The following is a 16395-nucleotide window of genomic DNA, read 5'->3' as shown; positions in this document are numbered from 1 at the left end:
TTTTTTTTTTGTTGTTGTTGTTTTTAAAGTAGAGAAAAGAAACTACTGAGTTTTTCCCAAGCATCCCATTCTTCCCAGCATTGGCAGATGGAGGTAGGGAAAGAGAACTAATGTTTACGGACTGCTTGCGGTATGCCAGGCACAATCCTATGTGCTTTAAGTACCTCATTCTTCTGGATAACATGTGCTCAACTTGCATAACTTCACTCAAGCATCACCTCCTCTGTCTGCTTTCCTTGCCATCCCCTCCCTACTTTGCACCTTCATTATGCCCTCTACCATTGCATCTTTAAAGCTACGTTTATATCTTGCAGTCCATTCCTGCCCTTCCTCTAGACCTGCCTGTCCAAAATCGTAGCCATTGGTCACAGGTGCTACTGAATATTTAAAGTGTGTGTAGTCAAAATTGAGATGTGCTGTAAGTGTAAAACAGAACCAGGGCCAGGTGCGGTAGCTCATCCCTGTAATCTCAGCACTTTGGGAGACTGAGGCGTCACTTGTATGCAGGAGTTGGAGGCTACAATGAGCTATGATTGTGCCACTGCATTTCAGCCTGTACAACAGTGAGACTCTGTCTCTCTATAAAATACACACCATATTTTGGAGTGTTAGTATGAAGAATAGAACATAAACTATGGCATTAATAACATTTCTGTTGATTATATGTTGAAATGACAACATTCTATATACATTGGACTAAATTATATTAAAATCTGTTTCTCTTTACTCATCTAATGTGACTACTAGAAAATTTAACTTTGTATGTCGCTCATGTTATAGTTCTATTGGATAGCACAGCTCTAGACTGAATTTCTTGAGGCAGAATCTGTCTTATTTTCTTTCCATTTCTTTCTATTTCTATGACCTGGAACAGGGTCCTGTGTCTAGTAAATGCTCATTTAATCTGTGTTGAACAAACACATAGAATTGTGTAATGGAGAGCCCAGATTTATCTGGTCCCATGAAGAAGGAGACCTACAATTTGTCGGGAAGATCCCAATGAAGGAACACATCCTGATGAGCTGGCAAGGCATTTTGGCTATCTCCTCTGAGCAGAAACTATTCTCCAAGTGAAGAGTAAAAGAAGTGTTGGTGTGAGGTGATGGAACATAGCTAGAGTAGTTACTAAGACTGAAACCTAGTTTGTGGAAAGCCTTAAAAACTTTCTCCATTAACTTCAGAATAAAAAGGAAGTTCTTGAGACAAGTTACCATAGGAGCTGTGGTACTGCTTCCATATCCCCTCGCAGTTCCCATACAGACCAAGGGCTTCTTGTGCCTTCCCAAGGCCATTGACTGGCCACAGCAATGTGCTTGGTTCATACGGGAGCCAAGACAGGAAGGGAAGGAAAGGAATGAACACCTTGTTGAGAGCAGTCCCCAACCAACAACACATGGGAATTGATGGGTAACCGTGACTGCATCCTTATCCTTCATGTGGGACCATTCTGATCATGCCTGCAGTGTCTTGTACTAGCTGCCTGCTCACCAACACAGCCTGAATTGGCTTCTTTCCTCTGCTATCCTACTTTCCCTGCCTCCTGCTCTCCGTGCTTCTTCGCGTCACCACCTCCCCAACACGACTTACAGTCAAATCCTTGTTTCAATGTCTGATTCTGGAAGACCCAAACCAAGGCACAAGGAGTCAAGGCATTTGACGTCTGGCTCCTTGGCCACCTATGGGCTCTTATTTCTCCTCCCATGAAACCCAGCACCTCCCCTCAGAAGTCGCCTCCCAAGCTTTTACATCATAACATTCATTGCATGGCCTTGTTCCCCTCCTTAACATTGAAGAGGACCAGCTTGGCACTCAACGACTCCCAGACCTGGCGCTGACTTCCCATGGTGCCCGTCTCCTGCTCCATTTCTTCCCCTCAATCTTCTATTTCAGCTACATGGTTGTATTCGCTGCTCCTAAAATTTTTCTCCTCCTTGCTCATACACAAATGTTTCCTATGCCCCAAATGGCTTTTGAAATGTTACTGTACCCTAACCTCCTTCAAGCTTTTTAAAAATTAATTTGGGTTGCGCAGGATGGCTCACATTTGTAATCCCAGCACTTTGGGAGGCTAAGGTGGGAGGATTGCTTGAGCTTAGGAGTTCCAGAGCATCCTGGGCTATAGAGCAAGACCCCTTCTCTCCAAAAAATTAGTTAGCTGGGTGTGGGGGCACACACCTGTAATCCTAGCTGCTGTGGAAGCTAAGGTGAGAGGGATTGCTCGAGCCTGGGAGGTGGAGGCTGCAGTGAGTGGAGATCATGCCACTATACTCCAACCTGGGTGACAGTGAGACCTTGTCTCAAAAAAAAAAAAAAAAAAAAAAACCAAAAAACAAAAAACTTCCAACTCCTAGTAGACCTCTTTCCCATTTCCATTTATAAGTGAGGATGTGGATTTAGTTTAGATTCTAGTGTTAGTGGCTGAGCCATTGTTGAATGTGACAGTGCACCAGCACTAGCTGGGTGCAGCCATGGGACTCATACAGAGAACATGAGCATTAAATAAGAGTATACAGCACTTTGAGAGGCCAAGGTAGGTGAATCACTTGAGGTCAGGAGTTCTGGACCAGCCTGGCCAACATGGTGAAACCCTGTCTCTACTAAAAATATAACAATTAGCCAGGCATGGTGGTGTGCCCCTGTAATCCCAGCTACTCGGGAGACTGAGGCAGGAAAGTTGCTTGAACATAGGAGATGAAGGCTGCAGTGAGCCAAGATCATACGACTGGGCTCCAGCCTGGGTGACAGTGAGATTTGGTCTCAACCCCCGCCCCCCACCACACACACACACACACACAAGGGTCAAATGCAGTGACTCATGCCTGTAATCCCAGCACTTTGGGAGATGAAGGTGGGAGGATTGCTTGAGCCTAGGAGTATGAGACCAGCCTGGGTAACATAGAAAGACCCCTCTCTTTACAAAAAATGAAAAAGCGGCTGGGCATGGTGGCTCATGCCTGTAATTCCAGCACTTTGGGAGGCCGAGGTGGGTGGATCACCTCAGGTCGGGAATTTGAGACCGGCTTGACCAACATAGAGAAACCCTATCACTACAAAAATTACAAAAAATTAGCCTGGCGTGGTGGCACATGCCTGTGATCCCAGCTACTTGGGAGGCTGAAGTAGGAGAATTGCTTGAGCCTGGGAAGCAGAGGTTGCAGTGAGCCGAGATGGCACCATTGCACTCCAACTTGAGTAACAAGAGTGAAACTCTGTCTCAAAAAAAAATAATAATAATAAGACAAAAAGCTAGCTGGGTATGGTGGCATGTGTCTGTGGTCTCAGCTTCTTGGGAGGCTAAGGTGGGAGGACTGCTTGAACTCTGGAGGTTGAGGCTGCAGTGAGGTGTGATTGTACCCCTTGACTCCAGCTTGGACAACAGAGCAAGACCCAATCTCAAAACAAAACAAAAGCAAAAAACAAGAAACTTGGTAGTATGTGACTTCATAAGCACTTCACTGACAGCATGACTTCCTACTTTCTCAATTCTAGTTTATATACGTGGTGTTTTATTGACATAGACTTGACTATTTTGTTGGCTTCCTGCTGAGAAATACGGTAAAACACAGTACACCCTCCCCAGCCATGAATTGTGCTTTTGTGAACCCCTAGCTTTTGGATATTTACTTTTGTGTATCTCTTTGGTGACCTGGAGGATTTTAGATCATGAAACTGAAAACTATTGATGAGACCTGTGCGTTTCAGAATCAGTATGTCGCCAAACACGTGCATGGGAGACTGAAAAAATAAATATACTTCTGGGCATGCATATTATTTGCTACCAAGCAAGACAAATTTACAAGCATATCCTTGAAATCAGAGAAAACCGAATCCCTAATGGGTTTCAGGTGAAAAAGGGATCGCTAGTTTGAAATGTATTGTATTTTACCCTTATTGAGGTTCAGGGTAGCATGATCAGGTGGTGGACAGCATACATTCTGGAGGAAAGAGTATGCTTTGAAATTGATGAGTTTTAGCTCTGTGACTTACTAGCGTGTGATCTTACACAAGGCCACAAGCTCCCTGTATTTCAATCTTGTCACCTGTATGTGGACATAATGATAGACCTTACCTCTTAGAGCTGTGGGGAGGGCATGTGAATTAAGTGGACAGTTTTTAGCAACACATGCCTTATAACTGTTTGGCATTATTAGTATTCTACACTTATGTGTATCATCACTGTCATCCTGATCATAAGATAGTTTTTATGGTTTGGTTTTGTTTTGTTGAGATAGAGTCTCATTCTGTTGCCCAGGCTGGAGTGCAGTGGTGTGATCTCGATTCGTTGCAACCTCTGCCTTTTGGGTTCAAGTGATTCTCCTGCCTCAGCCTCCCGAGTAGCTGGGATTACAGGCATAGACCACCACACCCAGAAACTTTTTGTATTTTTGGTAGAGATGGGGTTATACCGTGTTGGCCAGGCTGGTCTCAAACTCTTGACCTCAAGTGAACCACTGGTGTTAGCTTTCCAAAGTGGTGGGACTAGAGGTGTGAGCCACCGTGCCTGGCCCATAGGATGTTTTCAATAGTTTTTTTTTTTTCTTTTACCTAATGGTTTTACTTTCTAGCTGAAGGGAAGCTGAATTGGTTTTAAAGGCTTTTCTCCTCTTAACTCCTGTTTTCTTTATGGGGTCTTTAGTTTCTCATCTGGAGATGATTCTACCAGGTTTTTAACTTTTCCTTTTTCAGTTCCCCATTCTTTGCATATTTAACAGTGCGACTGCTTATCCAGCAATGATGTATGTGGAGTAACAGATGCCAGGCAAGGTTTGGCTATGCTGAATACTTTATATTTTTGTGTAAACATAATTTGCTTTGTAGGCACAATATAACAAAAGCTCTAAAGCCACGAAGACATTAGACAATGTTTCAGTTCACTTCAAATCAAGCTTAAATTACAGAGAAGCCTTCACAGTTCCTTTAAGGCAGACTGAGACATTCTTTACGCTTCCTTCAGAAATGGCAATCAAGAGACAGGGAAGAAGGTGCTTAAAATGAGAGCACGTTGAACAATTAACTTGTGTCCCTCCATTCTTCATGGCAGAAATTGGTCTTAGTGGTCAAACTCTAGTTTTCTCATTCTGTATTGAGAGGAATGGGTGTTCTTTAACCGCCTGGCATAATTTGTGATTACTGGATTCACTTGGCTAGTTGAACAAACCCAAACCAAATCGATTTGGAGGGGATGCCTTTTTATAGCTCTCCTCTGCATATAACGAAGATGTGAATTCTGAATGTAGCTGAGTTCCCACTTTTCTGGGGGTGGACAGCCCTAATATGGCCAATGCCTCTTTACTTCTTCAGCTCTGGAAAATGCCACTTCAGCCCAACTTACTAGGAATGCCACTTGGATGACAGTTCTCCTTAGGGGACTCCCTTTTTAGCATGGTTACGGGAGAAACAACCAATAATACAGCACTTAGCAAAGGTAATAGGGGAATAAACGCCCCATTATCTCTCTGAATAGCCCAGAACTGGAATATTGGTGAGTCCTGGCGTAGGAAGGAAAGACGATGTTGGTGTCCTCTTTTGGGATACTCACATCACTTGGTTCCTCAGATGACAGCACGCTTTCTGGTCTTCATATTTTATACACACATTCACAATGAGGAGAAACTCTTCAGATAAATATTTGGCATACATAAGTCATCATAAGCTTAGGATAGGGAAAAGAACATGATGAATGAGGTGACACTGGCTACATAGGGACTTTGGAAATGAGACAGGCAATTGCTAAGATGCATTCATTCCTACCACTGGGGAAAGGGTTGGGTCCACCCTAAGGCTTGTTGGTGGAAAAACCGGGCAACGTGAAAGTCCTTTGATATTTTTCAGAACACAAAGAAAGTTGGGGTACCAATCCCATGACCTCCTAGTATTTTCAGATTGGTCTGTGAGTGATAGAGTTAATCATTTTAGCCAAAAGGACTGGAAGGAGGGAATGAGGAGCTCCACTGGTGGAGACATTGGGATTCCTTCTCTTTCTCAAGGGTGAGTATATTCATCTGTCAAGCACAGTCAAATGGCATAGCCGTGGGGTTCCTTAGGAGCTGAAAACCTGAACAAGGTGTTTAAGCAGGTAGCTTGGTCCTTGGTTCCCCAGGAGCAATGGCACTGAAGATTCTGCACCAGAGGTTTATATATGGGAGGGGAGGAACTGTAAATCTGGCACCAGATGCTGAATATACACCTTTTGTATCACTAGAGTTGGTTACATGTTGGCACATGCTTTGGCACGGAAGGAGATACTCATTGATTTTTCTACCTGTGGGTCTGCAAGGGAACTCTTCCTTGGGGGGTCCACAGTCAAAATGGTCACTTTCCACCAGCAATTGAAAATTGCAGAATTGATAATGCAGGTGGCAAGTGTGCAAACACCAGCAATTCTCAGGATTAACTTCTGAATGCGTCTCGTATGTGGTGAGTTTTCTTAAAATAAATACGGATCAGGAAGAATCCCGCTGATGAGATGTGTTTTGGAGGAGAAATCTTCATGGCAGGTCCCCAAACTCATGCTGTTGACCCACTGTCTACTGTACAAAAATCTCTACCTGCCTCCCTGTGTTTATGGATAAGAACCAGTGGAAGGGTCAAACACTGAAGCGGGGTAGAAGAGAATGGCTCAAACTTTTGACCATAGTTGTCTCTTAAATGGAGAGAGAAAAAGCACTACTAGGAATAAATTTGTGGGCTCATGAAAACATCTCCTGGCCTACTCTCTTTCTGTCGGCCAAATTGGCAAGTGTTCTCATCAGAGGCAAGGGTGGCCGGCAGCGAAAAAGTGTCATTGGCCTGAAGAGTTCTAGGAGCTAGACAGGGCTCTGCGATAACACCTTTCCATCCAAACTTGTCTTTCCCCGTGTCTGGTCTCTTAGGCATAGAGCCTGGGGCTTGTATTAATTTGCAAGGCTGTTCTAGAACTGTCAAGAAGAACCCACAGACAGACGGTTTTGATACAGGGGACAGGGGAGTGTGTAATACGCAGATAGAGGGACATAATACTGCATGGAATGGGATTGGCACTTAATTTCAAAAAACAACAGTGATCAACAGCTTTTTAGCTCGGCTGACTGCAGACAAACACGACACGCACTGGACTACAGCATTTGTTCACTGGGGCACAGAAGAGTTTGTTCAGCCGGGTCCTCTTCTTCCAAACCATCTTTCACATTCTCCCATCTGGGTTCCTGGGTTATTGGATAAAGGGCATCCGCTCCTTGTTCTCGCTGTCTCCCTCATGGTCCTCTTCCTCTTCCCCTGCTTCACTGGTCTCTGTGCTGTCATTGGCCATCTGTAATTCAAAAGAGGATGTTAGTGAGGGCTGTGCAACCCGGCCCCGTCATCTTTGAGCATCTGAGGAAGTCCCATGGGAGGACTTCTTGGGGGCTGCGAGCTGGGGTTGCTTGTTTCCTTGGAAGGCAGTGTGGGATTAGCCGTCATACGATGGGCACCCCAAGAGACGGTGCTAAGATAAGGATTTGAATGTAAGTATCTGGAATTTGGGAGATGATCCCAGGAAGCACTAACAGGAGAGTGAAGAAATGAGACCAAAAAGGGGAAGAATCCAAGGCAGGATATGTAGGTAAGTTGGTTCCTGTGTTGGCAGTGGGACTGAGTCCTGCTGGGAACCTCTGAGAGACCCTATTGGGCACATCTTAGAGTCTGCCCTTCTGAGGGAGGAGGAAACCTCGGTATGGCTAAGGTCTGTTCTCAGGGGAGGTGAGTTATCTCTCTGTATTTCACGCAGGTTCTGTGCAAATAAAGCATGCTCTGGTGACCAGAGTTAGCTCTGAGGCAGTCGGGGGGCAGGTGCCCACGAAAGGAAGCCCCTGGAATGCCAAGGGGAGATGGGAGGGGTGTTGAGAACATCAGCTGCACTGAGCCACAATGGCTGAAGTCCTGATGCTGCCACTTAGGAAGAGCAGATACAACAACCAGAACGAAGGTGTATTCATCTACTTTTAGGTCTCTGCTTCCCCACTGGAATACAGTTTCTGGGAGGAGAGGGATTTTTCCTGGCTCCTTTTCTTTCGTTGATCACTGGTACCTGGCATAGTTAGGATTGCCCCTCTGGGCCTTCCTTTCCTCCGTCATTACAGTGGCGGTAAATCCACCTGCCTTATAAACTTGTTATAAGAACCAGGAGAATGAACATGGAGTAGTGTCTCTAAAGAGTCTAGCAAAGGGCTGAGCACGAGAGAGGCTCCGAACAAATTAGTTCTGTTCATTAACATTCCCCTGCAAGAGCTGTTCCTCAGATTTCTTTTCTGTTCTAAGCTCCTAGATCTAGGTTGGGCCCCAGGTCTCGCAGACTGAAGTCCCCACCTGCATCACGGCTTATTCTGACAAATAAGAATTTGGTCCCTGAATTTCAGCCCACCCCGTGTTCTCTCACCTGAAGCTGGGCTTTCCCCCTCAACCACACATGTGCAATGCCTTCTCCCTGGAATGTCACGCCTCCACTCCATCAGCCCAGTCCATGCCTACTTTTCCTTTAGCGCTAATCCTACTTCCTTGGGAAAGCCTTTCCAAAGTTCCCTAACTGGAACAATCTCCCTATTATGAGCTTTCGTGGCCCAAACACCTCTTCTTTGTAGCACTGATCAAGAGTTGCAGTGTCCCATTTATACGACTGGCTCATGGACCAGTGTCCATCTGCCCCTGCCAAACTGTAGACACCGCAGGAGAGAACCTGCGGTTTTCTTCCTATAGCTAGGTACCTGTGCAGTAAGTGTTTTCAGGATAACGTAGAACTAACCAACTATGGAGGGGAAGAACTGTACCTGCCCCTCAGTAGACTATTATAATACACAGTCACCAATATGCCAATTTGCTCACAAACAGTGGTCCTTTTAATCTTCTCTATGACTCTATGAAGTAGTAGCAATAGTAGTAATTATTGCTAGTTCTGTACTACAGCAGTGGAAAGGGAGACACTGAGGTGATGTAGCCGCAGATGTAAGGGCAGCAGAGGTCAGGAGCCTTCAGGAAAGGCCACCCTTGTTCTCCAGGGCACTGATCAGATGGCCAGGACTGGGGCAGGGCTGCCCTCTGGTACTGTAGGGGCTGGAGGCAGCAGTTCTGCCTCTGCTCCGACCCCATGAGACTCCACTCTTGGGCTTCCCAGGAAATTCGCTTCTGGAGCTGCCAATAACAACCGACTTCCCCTGCCTGGGTGCTGCCCACGTGCCTTGTAGCCCAGACTATTCTAGAGGAGTGGTGTGTCCTGCAGCATGCTGGCTTGGCAGATGCAAGGCTGAGGGAAGGCTGAGAGGGGTCATGGCCAGGCACGGTGGCTGACGCCTATAATCCTAGCACTTTGGGAGGCCGACGTGGGCAGATAACTTGGGGTCAAGATTTCAAGACCAGCCTGGGCAATATGGTGAAACCCCATCTCTTCTAAAAATATAAAATTTAGCCAGGCGTGGTGGTACTCACCTGTAATCCCAGCTACTTGGGATGGGGAGGCAGGAGAATCACTTGAACCTGGGAGGTGGAGGTTGCAGTGAGCTGAGATCGTACCACTGCGCTCCAGCCTGGGCAACACAGACCTTTTTTTTTTTTTTTTTTTTTTTTGAGACAGGGTGAGCATTGCAGTAGGAGAAAGCACCTCTGCAGGTGCCTCTGACCCCTCCTCCAACAGCTGCTGAGTGGACAGTGACACATCCTCTTGAGCATGGACCTTGTGTGTTTCCTCTTCCTTCAAGTGCTAACCCTAAAATGACCTCACTGGACCCCTCCCGCATCTCCACGTCTTCCATTTAACCTGACTACCCGCTCCCTCTCCTTCAAGTCTGCTCTTTGCCTAGCTGGGCCACGGCTTCTCTTCTACCCCATGCTTGCTCCGAATACCCACTCTCTACCATCTTTTTGATTCTTTCACTCCCAGGGATAAAAGCCTTCAGGAGGGTCAGGCACAGTGGCTCACATCTGTCATCCCAGCACTTTGGGAGGCTGAGGTGGGTGGATCACTTGAGGTCAGCAGTTTGAGACCAGGCTGGCCAACATGGTGAAACTCTGTCTCTACTAAAAATACAAAAATTAGCTCAGTATGGTGGTGCATGCCTGTAATTCCAGCTACTTGGGAGGCTGAGGCAGGAGGATCACAGGAAGCCGGGAGGTAGAGGTTGCAGTGAGTTGAGATCGTGCCACTGCCCTCAAGCCTGGGCAACAGAGTGAGACTCCATCTCAAAAAAGAAAAAAGCCTTCAGGAGGTTCAGAAACAAGGACAATGACATTGTCACCCCCACACACGTCGTGTGTGGTACAGGCAGTTCCTGTGCTTTCACCCAGAAAGGTGAGCTTTTCAGCATCTGCCCTGGTAAGAATCCCCACTCGGTGAGACAGGCCTTTCTACCAGCCCAAGGACTTGGCAGCAACTCATGTGTGATGAACACAGGAGCATCCCGGAGTGGAAAATTGGTGCCAATATTTTGCTTGATAGCAGTAAGTTTCTAGGATGGCCCTAGAGCCTGTCTGCCTTCTACAAATGGGGCTGAAACAGACTTGGTCATATGTTTGAAGGGTATACAATAGGTGTACAGGAGACTCAGGATCCTTGCCAGCCCCTCCCCAACCTTGTCCTCTAATCTGCTTTGAACAGTCCTGGAACGTAGTAAGCATTTAATAAGCTACAGCCATATAGTATCAGTCACTTAACAAGAGGGCATCTTACAATGGTGAAGTTGTCCTTCATTGAATGAAATGAGTGTCATACCCAAACTACATTATGGTTATGTAAGTCATGGAAATAGTTTTAAAAATACACACATTGGCTGGGCACGGTGGCTCACACCTGTAATCCCAGCACCTTCGGAGGCCAAGGCGGGCGGATCACCTGAGGTTGGGAGTTCGAGACCAGCCTAACCAACATACAGAAACCCCATCTCTACTAAAAAATACAATATTAGCTGGACATGGTGGCACATGCCTGTCATCTCAGCTACTTGGGAGGCCGAGGCAGGAGAATTGCTTGCACCCGGGAGGCAGAGGTTGCAGCGAGCCAAGATCACACCACTGCACTCCAGCCGGGGGCAACAAGAGTGAAACTTGTCTCAAAAAAAAAAAAAAAAAAAAAAACCACTTTGGATGACAACATGCAAAAAAATTGTAGTTCATTCTCTTTTTTCAAAGAATTGTTGCAGCTTCAAGAATCAATGTATATAAACAAACAAGAAACCTTTCCTAATTTCTTTGTCAAAGATGACCTGGAACTTAGTACATACCAGACAATGCTTTATGATGCCATTCTAACTGACTTTTGAGAACTTATCTCCAGTTTACAGACAGGGGAACAAAGCTGAGTGGTCAACTTTCCAAGGTAATAAACAGGGGCTCAGAGTTTTAAATCCATGCAGTCAGATAGCCCAGGCATTGACCGCTCCCCTGCATGTTCCCTCCTTTAGAGGCCCTGGGGAGAACAGGTGGGGCGTGAGTCTGACATGCTATACTCCTGGTGGCATCCCTGGGATAGAAGGGTTTTGTCCTGGTTAAAAAAAAAAAAAAAAAAAAAAATCACGGCTGAATATGGTGGCTGATGTCTACAATCTCAACACTTTGGGAGACAGAGGTAGGCAGACTGCTTGAGCTCAGGAGTTGATCAGCCTAGGCAACGTGGTGAGACCCTGTCTCTTAAAAAAAAAAAAAATTATGAGTAGCTGGGCATGGTGGTGCTTGCCTGTACTCTCAGCTACTCAAGAGGCTGAGGTGGGAGGATCACTTGAGCCCAGGAGGTGAAGGGTGCAGTGAATTGAGGTAGTGCCACGACATTTCAGCCTGGATGACAGAGTGAGACTCTGTCTTAAAGAAAAATAAGGCCAGGTGCAGTGGCTCATGCCTGTAATCCTGGCACTTTGGGAGGCCGAGGAGGGCAGATCATGAGGTCAAGAGATCGAGACCATCCTGGCTCACGTGGTGAAACTTTTGTCTGTACTAAAAATACAAAAATTAGCCGGGCATGGTGGAGCACTCCTGTAGTCCCAATTACTTTGGAGGCTGAGACAGGAGAATCGCTTGAACCCGGGAGGAGGTTGCAGTGAGCTGAGATCATGCCACTGCACTCCGGCCTGGTGACAGAGTGAGACTCCATCTCAAAAAAAAAAATGGAACCATCAAGGAGCATCTCAGAGGCCACTGGCATCATTCTGTTAGGAACATGAATGTGACAGCATTGAAATTTTCCAGGAGTTTCTCCCAACAGCTAGCAGCTATACTAGACAGGTCTACCGTTTCTATGTTTTCATAGAAACCAATGTCTGTGCCTTCAGATTGCTTTTGATATCCTCTCACTGAAGCGCTGGCCTTTCCTTTTCAGCGTTCATCTCAGTTCGTGGTTAATCCCCCATGTGTGAAATCATTTGATTACCCCCAGTCCCCTCCACTGGCCCACAAGCTACTTGTACTTCCTTCTTCCCGCCCTGTACTGCACCTGATTAACCCGTGGTGCATCTCTCATGTGGAACTGAACAGTCTCCTCTTGCTTTTCACTCACCAGTGGAGTTGGAGTCTTTTCTACATCCAGAATTAACTTGCCAATGTTCCCTCGGTCATGGATCCGCTGCATGGCCTCTTTGACCTGCGAGACAAGGTAACAAACAGGTGCTGGTTAGGTGAGATGTTGCCCAGGTAAAAAAGGGGCTTGGACAACGCAAACTGTCGAGTGACCATCAGAGGGCGCTGCGGCTCAAGCTTAGAGGCTAGAGGGCAAGGTTGGTAGGGTGCAAATAAATTCTGGCCGTGCTATTCACACACTCTGATCTTGTGCAAACATCTTCTGGGTCGATAAAATGAGGGTGACAGCTCTTGAAATAAGTAGATGCACATTTCTCTAAAAGGCTAGGGGGGAGGTTCTCTGGGGTTCTGGGAGTTACATGCTTCAGGGTGGCAGGGTACATTGGTCAGATTACATTTTGACTAATACAAATACTTTCTGAAGGTCATTTGTGCCCTGCTTACTTCAATGTTATTCAATTCTGATGCACATTTGGGCTAAGTGGACCCATTACCCAAGGCTGAGCTGCAGTGAGGAAAATTCTCATGATTCTGGTTACTGGGAGATGTTGTCTCTGCCTCAGTGGCATTTCCCCCGAACGCTCTAGAATTCTCCCCAGAAAAGAGGGCCTACTGTTGCCTTTCAAATGTTAGGGGCCTTGCCAGGCCAACAGGTGGCTCCTGAGACCCTCTGAAACAGCAAGGGTGCTGCAGAATCCAATTTGCATTTTGAGGATCTCACTCTGTTGCCACCTGGAATTCCAACTGCTGAGGTGGGGTTGGGGAGGCATGAGAGTTAAATGAAATCCAGAAAGGGCAACATGGAGCTGGGTACTTGGCCCAGGCCCATGATCCACATCTCAGTGAAACCTAAATGGAAATGCCACATCACTTAATTAAGGAAAAAAAAAAAAAAAAAAAAAAAAAAAAAGACCCAGGCGCGGTGGCTCACGCCTGTAATTCCAGCCCTTTGGGAGGCCGAGAGGGGCGGATCACAAGGTCAAGAGATTAAGACTATCCTGGCCAACACGGTGAAACCCTGTCTCTACTAAAAACGCAAAAAAAAAAATTAGCTGGGCGTGGTGGCACACGCCTGTAGCCCCAGCTATTCCGGAGGCTGAAGCAGGAGAATTGCTTGAACTGGGGAGGTGGAGATTGCAGTGAGCCAAGATCGCGCCATTGCATTCAAGCTTGGCGACGGAGCAAGACTCCATCTCAACAAAGAAAAAAAAGTGAAAAGAAAAAAAGTTTTAACAGACTTAGCCTAAATTTTTTTTCTGAAGTCTCAAGTTTTTAAGTATGTGTGCTCATACATTCAGTCCAGAAATATTCATTAAAATGTTGCTTCTAGGCTAGACACTATGGTCAAACAAAATTAAAAGGTAAGATAGTGCCTGCCTTTGAGGAACTCACCCTGTGGCTGACTGACACAGCAGCGTTTGCGTGTATGAAAACCAAAGCCTTCTCACTTGGATAACAACTTGACACAGCCTTTAAAATGTTTGCATTCTAATTGCCTTTCTGAAAATTTATCCTAAAGACATAATTCAAATTAGGGGGAAAAAAACTTACTACACAAAAGATAACACAAGTACAGTATTGCTTTTATGGCAAAACACTGAAGCAGCTTGCAGAGTAAGTAAACAATGGCTCTCACATTTATCTACTGAAAGGAAATCATACGTGGCAGTTAAAGGATATAAAGATACCTAGAGCTAATTACAGGGACCACACAGCACAATTAAATATTGTAATACAGCTAAGTGAGAACTGACATGATATTTAAAATATTTTAATCTATATTTCCGTAAAAATACACATATGCTAACTTAACTAGAATGGGATATGGATACATGATAAAACATGATGTAGAAGAAATGGATGCCTTCTAGCTTCAGTGTTTGGTAACATGTTATCAAATCAGTATTTAAATTAAAGGCATTTTTAAATGCAGTCTTTGGATAACTTGGCAATGGTCAGAATCGACCCATTTTTGGGGGGGACAAGGACGATCTGTTGCCTTGGCTGGAGTACAGGGGTACAATCCCAGATGACTGCAGGTTTGACCTCCTGGGCTCAAGCCATCCTGTCACCTCAGCCTCCCGAGCAGCTGGGATTGCAGACAAGTGTCACCATGAGCTCAGCTAACTTGATTTTTGTATTTTATTATTTTATTTTTTTTTTGAGTAGAGATGTGGTTTTGCCCTGTTGCCCAGGCTGCTCATGAGCTCTTGGCCTCAAGTGATCCTCCTCACTTGGCCTCCCATAAGTGCTGAGATTACAGGCGTGGGACACAGTGCCTAGCCTTGATATCTGACTAATAGTGTCATATGATTGTTAAATTTCTTGGCCCTAATACATAATCCATACATTGCTTTTATTTCTGTAGTGAACACTGCTTTTTGGCTCACCGCAACCTCCGCCTCCCAGGTTCAAGTGATCCTCCTGCCTCAGCCTCCCAAGTAGCTGGAACTAAAGGTGCATGCCACCAAACCTGGATAATTTTTTTGTATTTTTTGTAGAGATGGATTTCACCATATTGGCCAGGCTTATCTCGAACTCCTGACCTTGTGATCTGCTCACCTTGGCCTTCCAAAGTGCTGGGATTACAGGCGTGAGCCACCGTGCCTGGCCGTGAACGCTGCTTTTAAAAGGGTTTTCACATCTGTTCATCATAACAGCTGCTACTGAGAATCTTCATATATTGTAACAGACAGCTTCTAAAATGGTTGTCAGTAATCCCCACTGCCTGGTCCTCAACCCCTTCCTCTGAATGTAGGCTGGACCTAGTGACTTGCTTCTACGCAACAGAATACAGCAGAAGTGATTGTATATCGGTGATATGGACCATGACTTCCATCTTGCAGTCCCTCTTCCTCTGACTGTTGATGCTTCCTTGTTCTCATGACTTGAATTGCTATGCTGTGAGCTGCCCTATGGAGAGGTCCACATGGCAAGAAACTGAGGGCAGACCCCAGCGAACAGTCAACGAGGAACAGATACCCTCAGTCCAAATGCCCCTGAGCAACTGAATCCTTCCGACAACCACTGACAGCTTGGAAGCAGACCCTACCCAGTTGAGACCACAGCCCCGGCTCATACCTTTGTCAGAGGCATTTGAAGCAGAGCAACTCTATTCTGAGTGAGGGCTAGGAAATGAGGCTGGGACTTGCTGGGCTGCATTCCCAGGACGTTAGGTATTCCTAGCCTCTAGATGTTTATGGTTAAGGGAACAGATTCATAGTGTTTACTCAACAGACCCAGACTTGGGAGTGTCCCGATACCTTGATATCTTTAGCAGAAGCATTCCTAATTTTGCTTTAAAGATAATATCAGACCGGACACAGTGGCTCACGCCTGCAATCCCAGCACTTCGGGAGGCCAAGGTGGGCGGATCACTTGAGGTCATGAGTTCAAGACTAGCCTGACCAACATGGTGAAATCCTATCTCTACTAAAAATACAAAAGTTAGCTGGATGTGGTGGTGCACACCTGTAATCCCAGCTACTTGGGAGGCGAAGGCAGGAGAATTGCTTGAACTTGAGAAGTGGATGCTGCAGTGGGCTGAGATTGAACCACTGTACTCCAGCCTGGGAGACAGAGCGAGACTGTCTAATGTGTGTGTGTGTGTGTGTGTGTGTGTGTGTGTGTGTGTGTGTGTATAAAATCTTGCTAAATACAGTAATCAAGAAAATTAATCCTTGCTGGGCACCAGGGCTCACACCTGTAATCCTAGCACTTTGGAAGGCCGAGGCGGGTGGATTGCCTGAGCTCAGAAGTTCAGGACCAGCCTGGACAACACGGTGAAAACCCGTCTCTACTAAAATATGCCTGTAGTCCCAGCTACTCAGGAGGCTGAGGCAGAATTGCTTGAACCTGGGAGGTGGACGTTGCAGGGAGCCGAGACTG

The 16395-nt window shown here is 46.0% G+C and overlaps 1 protein-coding gene across 1 annotated transcript in view; it reads right to left on the bottom strand.

The window, feature by feature from the left end:
• Positions 1-4763: 4763 nt before the first annotated feature.
• VAT1L (vesicle amine transport 1 like) overlaps positions 4764-16395 on the bottom strand; it is a 174761-nt gene continuing 163129 nt past the window's right edge. Inside the window, exons 8-9 of the mRNA XM_017541847.2 lie at positions 12488-12571; positions 4764-7288 (exon numbers count right to left, since the gene is read on the bottom strand). Coding sequence (XP_017397336.1) covers positions 7190-7288; positions 12488-12571 — 183 coding nt within the window. The 3' untranslated portion in view covers positions 4764-7189. The remainder of the gene's footprint in view (positions 7289-12487; positions 12572-16395) is intronic.

This window comes from Cebus imitator, unplaced genomic scaffold (genome assembly GCF_001604975.1).
Source record: "Cebus imitator isolate Cc_AM_T3 unplaced genomic scaffold, Cebus_imitator-1.0 Scaffold137, whole genome shotgun sequence".
Classification (NCBI taxonomy): Eukaryota; Metazoa; Chordata; class Mammalia; order Primates; family Cebidae; genus Cebus; species Cebus imitator.
Note: the sequence above shows the minus strand (reverse complement) of the source record. Positions and strands in the feature narration are given on the sequence as shown.